The following is a 12360-nucleotide window of genomic DNA, read 5'->3' as shown; positions in this document are numbered from 1 at the left end:
TTTACCTGCCAGAGCTGCTGGTCTCCTCCATGCATCACAGCTGCACACTCTCTCAGCTGCCACTCACCAGCTACCGATCACATGATTTGCATCAGTCATGTGATCGGGAGCCAGCGAATGGCAGCAGAAAGTGTGTGACTGCTATGAGACAAACACTACTGGAGCAGGTAAACCTTACTGTGGTGGCTGGATGGTGTAATGGTTAAGGGCTCTGCCTCTGACAGGAGACCAGGGTTCGAATCTCGGCTCTACCTGTTCAGTAAGCCAGCACCTATTCAGTAGGAGACCTTTGGCAAGTCTCCCTAACACTGCTACTGCCTATAGAGCGTGCCCTAGTGGTGGAAGCTCTGACGCTTTGAGTCCGCCAGGAGAAAAGCATGATATAAATGTTATTTGTCTTGTCTTACTCCACTACCTGTGCAACTCTGTATCTGGGTAAGGAGAGGAAGGAGGAGTGGGCCCTCCATTGGCTGCGATTGTCAGGTGGTGATGTCTTTAGTCCTGTCAGGTGATCTCAGCAGAATGTTTTTTTTTTCCTTAGAATTCTAAAGCCAGTAGAAAATATACCGGATCTATTATTTAACAATAAAGTATATGGTTGAATTTGAGCGATCCTGGCTTATTGGTATCTTGATAAATAAGGTTATAGGTCCTCTGCATGCGTACTTTGTAATCCTGGTGTGCAGTGACCCAAGGCTGCTCACCAGTTTTGTAGTGATGCGTTTTCCTTATAGAAGAGGTGATGATGATTTTGTCTTGTATATGAACACTCTCAGTCATGTAGTCCATAATAGAACCTAGGGACAATATATTGGCAAAGTTTATAACATTCTGTTATAACACACACTGACTTATATATACTACAGTGTTCCAGTATGGAATATTAGTCACGGGTCATTATGCTTGTTCCAGTTTGGAATACGGGTCAACATACGATGGTTTAATATGCAGCATTAGTCATTGTTTATTATGCAGTATTCTTCAAATGCTACTCCTGAACTTGGCATATGTTAATCGCCCTCGGGCACTTACACTTTTACCAGGTAGTTGAGTTGGCACCTTACACTTTATCTGACAATCTAATTCCATTGCACGTGGTACTTTTTTAAGGTGCTCATACATCAGAAGATGTACGGGAAGGTCACCCAAGAGACAGAACCCTAAACCACAGGCCGATTCCTAATCAATTTCATGCAGAAATCGATCCGGGATCGGCCTTGCGACGATTTGTGACGAATCATTAGGTACACTAATGCTTAAAATTTAGCATGTCCCAATATATTGTATGTTTAATAAGATTTGTTGAAACCTTGTATCAGCTGGGTTCCAGTGCATAGATCTGCTCCCTTGCTGAAAATGGCCCTGACCTATATGATATAGTAAAGTTAGAGGCCTTTTTCTGCAAGGTGGCAAGGCTACACACTGGAACCCGGCTGATATGGGGCTCAAGTGAAACTTATACAGACAACATGCTGGGGCATTCACGTTTACAATGACAGGCCAGGATGGCTGACCGAGCTATGTGTCCGCTTACTGGCTAGAAGTTTCTTGTAATTTGCATATTCAGTAGTGGTGCATTGTGGGTAACCACAAATATTCACTGATAGCTGAATTATTGCAAATTTCCTTCTGTTTTAAGAAGGCACATTTCACAAAGCATTGCTTATTAGCAGGAGGACTTTTTGGTCTCCTATCTCCCTATACATGCCGAGTGGTTTGGGTCACCCCGAGCTGTTTGGTTACTCTGTTGTTACCAAGAGCAGATACTATCTCAGTATAGCTTTAAAGTTCCTAAGCATTGGCAGTGATGAGATGCCTTTTATATTTGGATTCGGAAGATTTTTGTAAAATAAAAATCCATGTGTACATCCCGTATATAATTAACCATTTTCCCCATTTTCTGCTATATTAATCCAATTTAGTTTAAGTTCCCATTAGTGCTTGCAATTTTACCGAACGATCGATCCTCCGATCAATCGTATTGGATAGTGTTGATGGTGCCAATCAACTACAATCGTTCTTTTTATCAATCTGTTTGCAGATCGATTCCATCTGAAATGATCGGATTGGTTATAACTTTTTATTCCATTGATAGGCCCGATCGATGATATTCGATTGTTTCCTTTCGATCACAATGATCAGAAAGGTAAACCTTTTGGTAAAATTGCATTGGTTGGCAGCTCAAGAAGCATACACCGTGTCAATGCAGGAGAAGCTTGTAGATCAATTATGGGGATGACAAGTTGTATATGAAAAGCTGTGTTTCTAAACTTTTTTTATTTTGTTTGTCTCCGCCTCTTCCAGGTCAGCCCCCGCAGCCCCCAGCGATGCTTCAGGCAGCAATCGGCGCCTGCAACAGACACAGGCTCAGGTGAACGAGGTGAGTGGCACATGCCGCCTATCGATCTGTCATTGTGACGTGCTTAATCTCCATCACAAGCTAATACATCACAGGTGCGGACTAATTTTAGCTCCCCGTTACAGTCGTGCGTTTCCATTCTCCCGCACATCAATGAATTTCAGAAACAGCCGGATCGGAGGCCCCCGCGAGGGTTAAAGCCGCCTGACGTCAGAAACCATGTTTTATTATTTTGTTTGGATGATTACCGCGTCCAGAGGTGATCGGCGTCATCGGGCGGCGAGCAGAGACCCAGCAGTCCTCATAGACCTAGTTCTGAACAATCGGTTTATTTATCCCAGATAATTCCCAGCGAATGCCCATCAGAAAATACACACAGAGCCGGCTTCCGGCGCAAGGCTATTTCTGGCTGCCCCTTTGTACCGCTTTATTAGTTTTTGTTATTCCTCTGAATAGCGTGAAACTAATCTATCAGTTTTCCGAGATCGGGGGGGGGGGGGGGGAGCGTGTCCTTATCAGAGAGTCACTATCTGTTCCTTGAAACCAATTACACCCGCCTTGCTGGGCCTCTGAGAATTCTATTGATCTGAGAGGTGGGAGATTTGCAGAATGGATATTCCAGTCTTGGCCATTCATGTGGCAGAGGGGTAGTGGTTGAGATTAGACGCTCCAGTAAGGATCTCGCATGGTTTTTATTATTGGGGGCAAATCATTGCAGGTTTTTACAGAAGTTTCTTTAGTGACGCTCTTCGCTCCTCCGATGCCATGACTCATTGACCATGAAAGCTCATTGACTAAAGGCCTACGCTCCTAATACTACTTGAAAGGGATAGTAAACACCTTTCACAGTTTGACTTGTTTGGATTTTTATCGCCAGGGCCGGAGCTACCATAGGAAAAAATGGGCAATTGCCCCAGAGCCTGTAGGGGCCCCCAAGGTTTCCCTCCCCATCTGAACTGTTGCTCCCCAGGGAGTCTGCAGAGACTGTTAAGGTGGGAGGTGATTGGGGGAGGGTCAGCAGCCAGCTCAGGGGCCCAGGAGGGAAGTTTGGCTGCAACAAAGGGCCTCTAATGACGCTTTTTGGTCAGTGGGTGTCTGTTGGGGGCCCCCAGGCTAATTTTGCCATAGGGCCCAATTGTTACTTGAACCGGCCCGGTTTATCGCAGTAAATATATACTGTGTTTTTCGTATAGGGAGTCAGCTGGACTTTATAGTTTTTCCTTCTCCCTATAGTCATTTTTTTAAGCATCCAGACCTTGTTTTCCCTTTATGGACCAAAGCAGTTTTGACGATTTAGCTATGTTAGTCAGCAATAACTTTATCCCTACTCACAATGATCTTTATATAGTTTTTTTTTTCCCAGACAAACTAGACTTTCATGAGGTTGTATTGTGTCCCAAGAAAAATGTTTTCTACATATTTTAATGGGAAAATTTTGAAAAAATGCATGATTTCTCCGTTTTTAACAAATTCCATTTTAACTGCTTGAGGACCAGAGGCTTACTGATCACCAATCCCCCCATCCACCCCCCCAATTGTTCCTTACTGACCAGGCCATTTTTTACAATTCAGCACTCTGCAGCTTCAACAGTTCGCTGCAGGGCCATTCAACTAAATTAATCTTGCCTCCTTTTCTTGCCACCAGCAAAGCTTTCTGTTGGTGGCATGTGATTGTTGCTGCGTTTTTTTTATATATTTTTTTTTTTATTCATTTTATTTTTTAGGTTTTTTTTTTTTTTTTTTTAAATAGTCTATTTTTTTTAAATTATCCCTCCCCTCCGAGATCTAATCAGTGCGATCACCTCTCATAGGCATCAGCCTATGAGAGGGATCGCGTTGTGAACCTCTCCTGGGGACAGCTCAGTGACAGAGCTGTCCCCCGTACAGTGCTGCACTAGATTGCACCACTGTACATGTTGTTCCGGTGTTTTTTTTTTTTAAATTACTGCCTGCCAGCTCCGATCGTGGCTGGCAGGCTGCTCAGCGGGGAAGCGCGCGCATCCACACTGTCCACACTAATCTCCGCCCCCAGGACCTGATGCCGGTCGGCGTTAGGCGGTCCTGGGGGAAACACTCTGTGGCCACCGATCGGCATTAGGCTGTCGCAGAGTGGTTAAAAATAAAAAGTGCTACTGTAGATAAAAGCCATGCTGCCAGTGTTATGTCCCCCCAGTATAGGTAGCGTGAACCGTAAGTGAAAATAAACTGATGAGATAAACAATTGTATCTATCCTCCTTTATATATACACACAGTCCCCTACTTACAAACCACTTACAGTACAAAGTTGTCTCTATGTAGAAAATATACAGTACAGCTTTTGTTTCTACATATTTTTGTTACATGGTACAGTATTGTATAAACTGTTGTAAGTAGTTTAAGAGACACTGAAGCGAAAAAATATGATATAATGAATTGGTTGTGTACTATTTTTTTTATTATTATTATTATTATTTAGTATTTATATAGCGCCGACATATTACGCAGCGCTGTACAGTGTGTATATATATATATATCTTGTCACTAACTGTCCCTCAAAGGAGCTCACAATCTAATCCCTACTATGAATAATTACTAGAAGATTAGCAGCAAAGAAAATATTCTCATATTTTTATTTTCAGGTATATAGTGTTTTTTCTAACATTGCATCACTCTATAATATGTGCAGATTACACAACACTCAGCATTCAAAATGAGTCTTTCAGAGCAGTCTGTGAAGTAATGACCTCTCCTCTAGCAGAGGAAAAGTAAACAGTTCAATTACAGTTGAGATAATAAAAGTCAGATAACAGCCCTCTCCAGGACTAAGTTAAGGTAGCCATACACTAGGTCGATTCCCGGGCGTTTCGACAGCAGATTCGATCCTGGGATCGAATCTGCTGCCAATCGTTCGCGGTAAACGCAGCCGCCGATCCGATTCCCTCCCGAAATCTGATCGGTCCGTCGATCGCGCCGTGCGGGAAATTACCCTCGATCTCCCGCGGGTAAAGTGCGCGTCGCTAGCGGCGGCCGATCCGATCAGGTATACATTACCTGAGGCTGGCTCCCGGGCGTCTTCTCCGTGCTGCACGGCTCTGTTCCGGCTCCATCCATCCCGGTGCTTCCTGTGTCACTGCAGTGACCAGGAAGTTCTAATAGAGGGCGCTCTATTTGAACTTCCTGGTCACGGAGTAACACAGGAAGCGCCGTAATGGATCCGGAACAGAGCCGTGCAATGCGGAGAAGATGCCCGGGAGCCAGTGTCAGGTAATGTATACGGGGGGGGGGGACAGGCGGCAGGAGCAGCTCAGCAGATGGTGAATCGGTTTCAGGCTGAAATCGATTCACAATCTGTTTGCAGTAAAGGCAGCCATACGATCCCTCTCTGATCAGATTCGATCAGATAGGGATCTGTCAGCTGGTCGATCTAATGGCACATCGACCAGTGTATGGCTACCTTTAGTCGGAGAGCTTAATAGCTTTTTTGCATAGAGATAACAACTGGAGTTTCTCAACTCTTCCTGCACTGGAAACAATTAGACTGATGTATCTGATCTTAATGTTTTTTTTCTTAGCTGTACTACACATACAAATCATCATCATCATCATCATTTTTTTTTCGCTTCAGTGTCTCTTTAAAAAAGCATGTTGAAAACTACCAAAAAACATTGTTAAAACTAATACAGTAAAATCCCCTTATAGTGAACAGAAGTTTACTACGTTAGGATTGGTTATACATTGTATATACATATAGGCACATGGCGTAGACCTGGTGACTGGGTTTACAATAACTAGAGGTTTACTATATTAGAATTTATTGCAGTAAAATCCCTTTATAGTAAACACAGAGGGGACCAGGAAAAGTAGTTTACGATCTCAGAAGTTTACTATAAGTGAACACAGGCAGCACGGTGGCATAGTGGTTATTGCTCTCACCTTGCACCTCAGAGGTATCTGGCTCTTCCACTGACCACATCTGCTATTGCCTGATGAAGCGGGATCAAACCTGCGAAACTTGTTGCATTGTCACCTGGAGTTGGTAAATAAACTTGTTCTATTTGACAAACTCATCGGCAATTTTTGTGTCCGCTTGGAGGAGATAAGTCCACCACTGCCTCCTCATGTTTTAAACTTTTTAGATACTTTTATCCTTTTGGCGCCTTTGTATGCGCACGAGAGAAACCCCCGCCGGTAGACTTGGGCGCAGGATACAGCCAGTATGGCTTATCCTGCTTCTGCACAAGTTCCCGGCGATGTTAAATACTATTCCCCCTCTATATCCATGTGGATAGTGGGGGAATGAAATAATTTGGCTTCCAGCAATTGCTGGAGGCCGAATTACAGTGTTTAACCACTTGAGGACCACAGTGCTAAACCCCCCCTAAAGACCAGGCCATATTTACTGAAATGGGTCACTGCAGCTTTAAGGCCAAGCTGCAGGACCACACAACACACCACTCAAGTGATTTCTCCCTTTCTCCCCTCCAACAGAGCTTTCTATTGGCGGGGTCTGATAGCCCCCCAGGATGTTTAATATGTTTTTTTCTTTTTTACAAATGTTTGTTCTGTGTTCTCTTTTTTATATATTTTTCTTTTATTATTCCCACCCTCCCTCCCTCCGTCCCCTGGCCAGCCTATTACAGTGATCGGCTGTGATAGGCTTCTGCCTATCACTGCCGATCGCTCTCTTGTGCCCCAGGGGCACAGCCGTGACACACGGCTGTCCCCAGTACAGTGCTGCTGTATGTTGCAGCGATGTACAATCTCCGCTGGGAGACTGAAAGCGGAGCTCCGCCTACCAAGCAGGAGATGTGCGATCTTCTGCAGTAGTCGGCCCCAGGACTTTACACCAATTGGCGTTAGGCGGTCCTCCGGCTGCCGCCGCGGTCACGCCCATTGGCGAGACGCGGTCTTGAGGTAGTTAAATAGTAACTTCAGCTCCAGCTTCTGACGGCGCCGAAGTTGCTCACTATAGCTGTAATTCCTATTACGGCCTATGGTGGCGCCGGCTGCGCCCAAATCTCCTGTGCTGGAATAGCAGTGTTCGCCTCTGTGTTCATACTAAACTCCTGGAAGGTAACCTGTCTGTAAGTAGGAGACCACCTGTGCTTGATGTCCATTTCTGCTCATTGAGATGTTTTACCTTCTCTTTTCTGAACGATAGGTGGTGGACATTATGAGAGTCAATGTGGACAAAGTCCTGGAGAGGGACCAGAAGTTGACCGATTTAGACGATCGAGCAGACGCCCTCCAGGCTGGAGCCTCACAGTTTGAGACCAGCGCAGCCAGACTAAAGAGAAAATACTGGTGGAAGAACTGCAAGGTGAGGATTTCTCTCCTTTCCCACTAATCTGTAGTATAAGTGTAAACTGCTGACTCATCAGAAGTGTCCAGCCCTCTTTGCTGTGCCGATGAGTAGAAAGGGGGAGGTGACTGGGAGGGGCTTGTGGCAATGACCCGCAATGCTTGTAAATGAGCTGAAACCAGAAGGCCCCGTTAACACTTAATCAGTTGGTACACGTTTTTTTTTCTTCTCCATAGCAGTGCATTATGAAAAATCTTTCAGTTAAACCGTGTATAGTGTGAACTGTGCCATAGGAAAACATGGGCATTAGTTTGAAAATCGGTTGTCCTTTCAGTTTTAACTGAGGGCAACTGATTAAGGGTATCATTCATGAAGGAGCTGTCGGTAAGGAGAATCAATGCGGGAAAACACCGCTGCCGGTATTTTAGACTTCTGAGTGGGCATTCATAAAAATGTATCCAGGTGCGATAGCACTGCGGAGATTCCCCGAGCTAGGCTGACGGTAGGCAGGCGGAGACACAGGAAGCTGCCGAGTTGACACATTTCTCCGTGTTCCGTTCTACTGCAGCTGCCTGGGAGGTCTGTGTGTCCATTCACTTTACATTAGTATCGCCACATGAGAGGGAGCGGCATTTCCCGTCCACATACCGCTTGCGTAATTCTTTATGAATTACCATTTTGTTACATTTAAAGCAGAGGGACACCAAGAGCCCCAATAGTGTAATTCGTCTTGGGGACAACAAAATAAATGAGAAGTTAAAATTATACTCACAAACCAGGGTTACCAATAGGCAACCACTGTATAGGCAGGTGGGGAGAACAATCCTGACCCCACTCAGGAATAAAAAGTCGCTCTCTGTAGACAGGAAAATAGGGTAACAACCCTCCACCCAGGGTGGACTCAATGTAGTGTACAAGATACAGAGGCGCCAAAAGAATAAAAGGTAATTAAATGAACTTAAAAAACCAACTGGTTAAACAGAGGAGGCAGCGGTGGTCTTACCCCCTTCAAACAGACACAGGCAAGGACTGCGATTCAGACAGTCAACAATTTATTCGGAACTCCAAAAAACAATGCAACGCGTTTCACGGGCCATACATCCCGCTTCCTCAGGCAAAATACAGTAGGAGTCACAGCATCTGTATTATATCAGCGAGCTCGGCGCCTCTGTGACTCCTACTGTATTTTGCCTGAGGAAGCGGGATGTATGGCCCGTGAAACGCGTTGCATTGTTTTTTGGAGTTCCGAATAAATTGTTGACTGTCTGAATCGCAGTCCTTGCCTGTGTCTGTTTGGAGGGGGTAAGACCACCGCTGCCTCCTCTGTTTAACCAGTTGGTTTTTTAAGTTCATTTAATTACCTTTTATTCTTTTGGCGCCTCTGTATCTTGTACACTATTTTGTTACATTTGTCCCGATAATCACTGCACAAGGCGTTGATTTATCGCTCTGCTCGGTAGTGTCATTTTTTGATGTGGAAAGAGGCTTTATGAATGCAGAACTTGCTGAGTGTTCGGTAAAGTCTGCTGTTTTAAAGAGGAGCTGTTAGGTATAAGGTCTCAGAGAAAATAAACACATATATCAGTAGCTAAAGATTGGCTGTACTTACATTACATATGCATTTCACTGTCCACGTTTGTACTTCACAGAATTTTTATATAGTATATGCAGAGATTGATGCTCCTGACAGCTCATGGCAGGTTCCATGTTTTTCTGTCTTCTATGAAGCCAAATGTGTCGTCATGTCCTCCCTGCTTCCTGATAACAGAAAAGCTCGTACTGAATAACAGTGTGCAGTGAATATTTATTAATTAGCCATGTGGCTAGGAACAATAGCTGACTCCTGCAGTGTACTCTGCCCGGAGATTTATCAGTGCTACGCGCTGGACTGATTACAAGCTGCTGTAACGTCTCATTAGCAGCCGAGGGGAGGGCCCGAGAATGCTTTGCAGTATAGTATGCGGCTTGCGTCCTGCTTGGGTCTAACAGCTTTGCTGATAAGCACACATCAAAGGTAAGAGAGATTTTTATCTTCACTAATGCCTTTTTGGCTTCCTTCTAAACTGTTTAACACAGGAGAATAGAGGTTTAAATTAGCTTCTGCAGCCTGACAGTTACTCTTTAAGCATTTCCGCATGCGGAAATGCTTTATGAATGATAGCCATAGTGTAAACTGGCCTTATAGTCAGCCTTGCATGGCAGACCTCACAACTAGACTAAGTGCTTTATAAGTATTCTACTCTATAACATATTTTTTTCTTCTCGTTCTAGATGTGGGCCATACTAATAGCAGTGATAGTGGTAATCATCATCATTATCATTGGTGAGTATTTCAGTTATTTGCCACAATGTGTTATTGTCCCTCCTGCTGCACTATAGAGTGACTTCTGTGTCATCTTCTCTTCTCTTACACTGGGACTGTCCAGCGTCAGTGCAAGCAGTGGGATAATTGTGTGCAATTCATATGCTAGGCTCCTCAGACTTAGAGACTCTGAAGTCTCGTTTTTTTACCTTGTTTTTCCATATAATCCTGTTGTACATGAATGTCCCACTAGATTCGCTGCATTCCCGCGGCAGATGAATGATTTATTCCTGTGTAATAGACCAGCAAAGTTCTAAGACTTTGCAGGTCGCAGATTCTGCTGCCCTGGAGAGGCAGAGCTTTGAGCTGTAGCTCATCCTCTCCGCAATCAATCTCATTGGATCTCCGCCTTCTCCCCACCCCTCTGTCTTCCTTCACTGAGGGGTGGGGAGGAGGCGGAGATTGATTGCGGAGAGGCTGAGCTACGGCTCAAACCTCTGCTTTTCCAGGAAGCGAGCCAGGGCAGCACAATCTGCGACCAGAAAAGTTGTAGAACTTTGCTGGTCTATTACACAGGAATAAATCGTTCATCTGCCGTGGGGATGCGGCGAATCTGGTGGGACATTCAAGTACAACAGGATTATATGAAAAAACAAGGTAAAAAACGAGACTTCAGTCTCTTTAAAGTAAACCTGAGGTTAAAAGAAAGATTCATACATACCCGGGGCTTCATCCAGCCTGATGGCTCCCTCGCCGCCATCCTCCGCCTCCTGGATCCTCCGTTATTGCTCCCAGTAACTTTGGGAGTCTGGCTTGCTGTGCATGCGCCACCCAGCCACTCTAGTGCCCCTGTCGTGCTCCTGATGCCGGGAGCGTTCTGCACATGCATAGTACTATTGTGCAGGCACACAACCCTCCTGGCTGTGGACACGCATAGGGGGAGCATGCCTGTACCGACTGGCAGAAGATCCTGGGTGCAGTAATGGAGGATCCAGGAGGCGGAGGGCGGCGACAAGGAAGCCATCAGGCCGAAGGTGCATGGAGGAAGCCCCAGGTATGTTCAGGTCCTTCTCAAAAAATTAGCATATTGTGATAGTTCACTATTTTCTGTAATGTACTGGTAAACATTAGACTTTCATATATTTTACATTCATTACATACAACTGAAGTAGTTCAAGCCTTTTATTGTTTTAATATTGATGATTTTGGCATACAGCTCATGAAAACCCAAAATTCCTATCTCAAAAAATTAGCATATCATGAAAAGGTTCTCTAAACGAGCTATTGACCTAATCATATGAATCAACGAATTAACTCTGAACACCTGCAAAACATTCTTGAGGCTTTTAAAAACTCCCAGCCTGGTTCATTACTCAAAACTGCAATCATGGGTAAGACTGCCGACCTGACTGCTGTCCAGAAGGCCATTACTGACGCCCTCAAGCAAGAGGGTAAGACACAGAAAGAAATTTCTGAACGAATAGGCTGTTTCCAGAGTGCTGTATCAAGGCACCTCAGTGGGAAGTCTGTGAGAAGGAAAAAGTGTGGCAGAAAACGCTGCACAAAGAGAAGGGGTGACCGGACCCTGAGGAAGATTGTGGAGAAGGACCGATTCCAGACCTTGGGGGACCTGCGGAAGCAGTGGACTGAGTCTGGAGTAGAAACATCCAGAGCCACCGTGTACAGGCGTGTGCAGGAAATGGGCTACAGGTGCCGCATTCCCCAGGTCAAGCCACTGTTGAACCAGAAACAGCGGAGAAGCGCTTGACCTGGGCTACAGAGAAGCAGCACTGGACTGTTGCTCAGTGGTCCAATGTACTTTTTTCAGATGAAAGCAACTTTTGCATGTCATTCGGAAATCAAGGTGCCAGAGTCTGGAGGAAGACTGGGGAGAGGGAAATGGCAAAATGCCTGAAGTCCAGTGTCAAGTACCCACAGTCAGTGATGGTCTGGGGTCCCATGTCAGCTGCTGGTGTTGGTCCACTGTGTTTTATCAAGGGCAGGGTCAATGCAGCTAGCTATCAGGAGATTTTGGAGCACTTCATGCTTCCATCTGCTGAAAAGCTTTATGGAGATGAAGATTTCATTTTTCAGCACGACCTGGCACCTGCTCACAGTGCCAAAACCACTGCTAAATGGTTTACTGACCATGGTATTACTGTGCTCAATTGGCCTGCCAACTCTCCTGACCTGAACCCCGTAGAGAATCTGTGGGATATCGTGAAGAGAAAGTTGCGAGACACAAGACCCAACGCTCTGGATGAGCTTAAGGCCGCTATCGAAGCATCCTGGGCCTCCATAACACCTGAGCAGTGCCACAGGCTGATTGCCTCCATGCCACGCCGCATTGAAGCAGTCATTTCTGCAAAAGGATTCCCGACCAAGTATTGAGTGCATAACTGAACATAATTATTTGA

General features: G+C 45.1%; 1 protein-coding gene across 1 annotated transcript in view; it reads left to right on the top strand.

Moving 5' to 3' along the window:
* The window catches only part of VAMP3 (vesicle associated membrane protein 3), a 71261-nt gene that overhangs the window by 50360 nt on the left and 8541 nt on the right, over positions 1-12360 (top strand). The window contains exons 2-4 of the mRNA XM_068238925.1: positions 2305-2380; positions 7501-7659; positions 9913-9964. Coding sequence (XP_068095026.1) covers positions 2305-2380; positions 7501-7659; positions 9913-9964 — 287 coding nt within the window. The remainder of the gene's footprint in view (positions 1-2304; positions 2381-7500; positions 7660-9912; positions 9965-12360) is intronic.

Source organism: Hyperolius riggenbachi, chromosome 6, assembly GCF_040937935.1.
Source record: "Hyperolius riggenbachi isolate aHypRig1 chromosome 6, aHypRig1.pri, whole genome shotgun sequence".
NCBI classification, from domain to species: domain Eukaryota; kingdom Metazoa; phylum Chordata; class Amphibia; order Anura; family Hyperoliidae; genus Hyperolius; species Hyperolius riggenbachi.
Note: the sequence above shows the minus strand (reverse complement) of the source record. Positions and strands in the feature narration are given on the sequence as shown.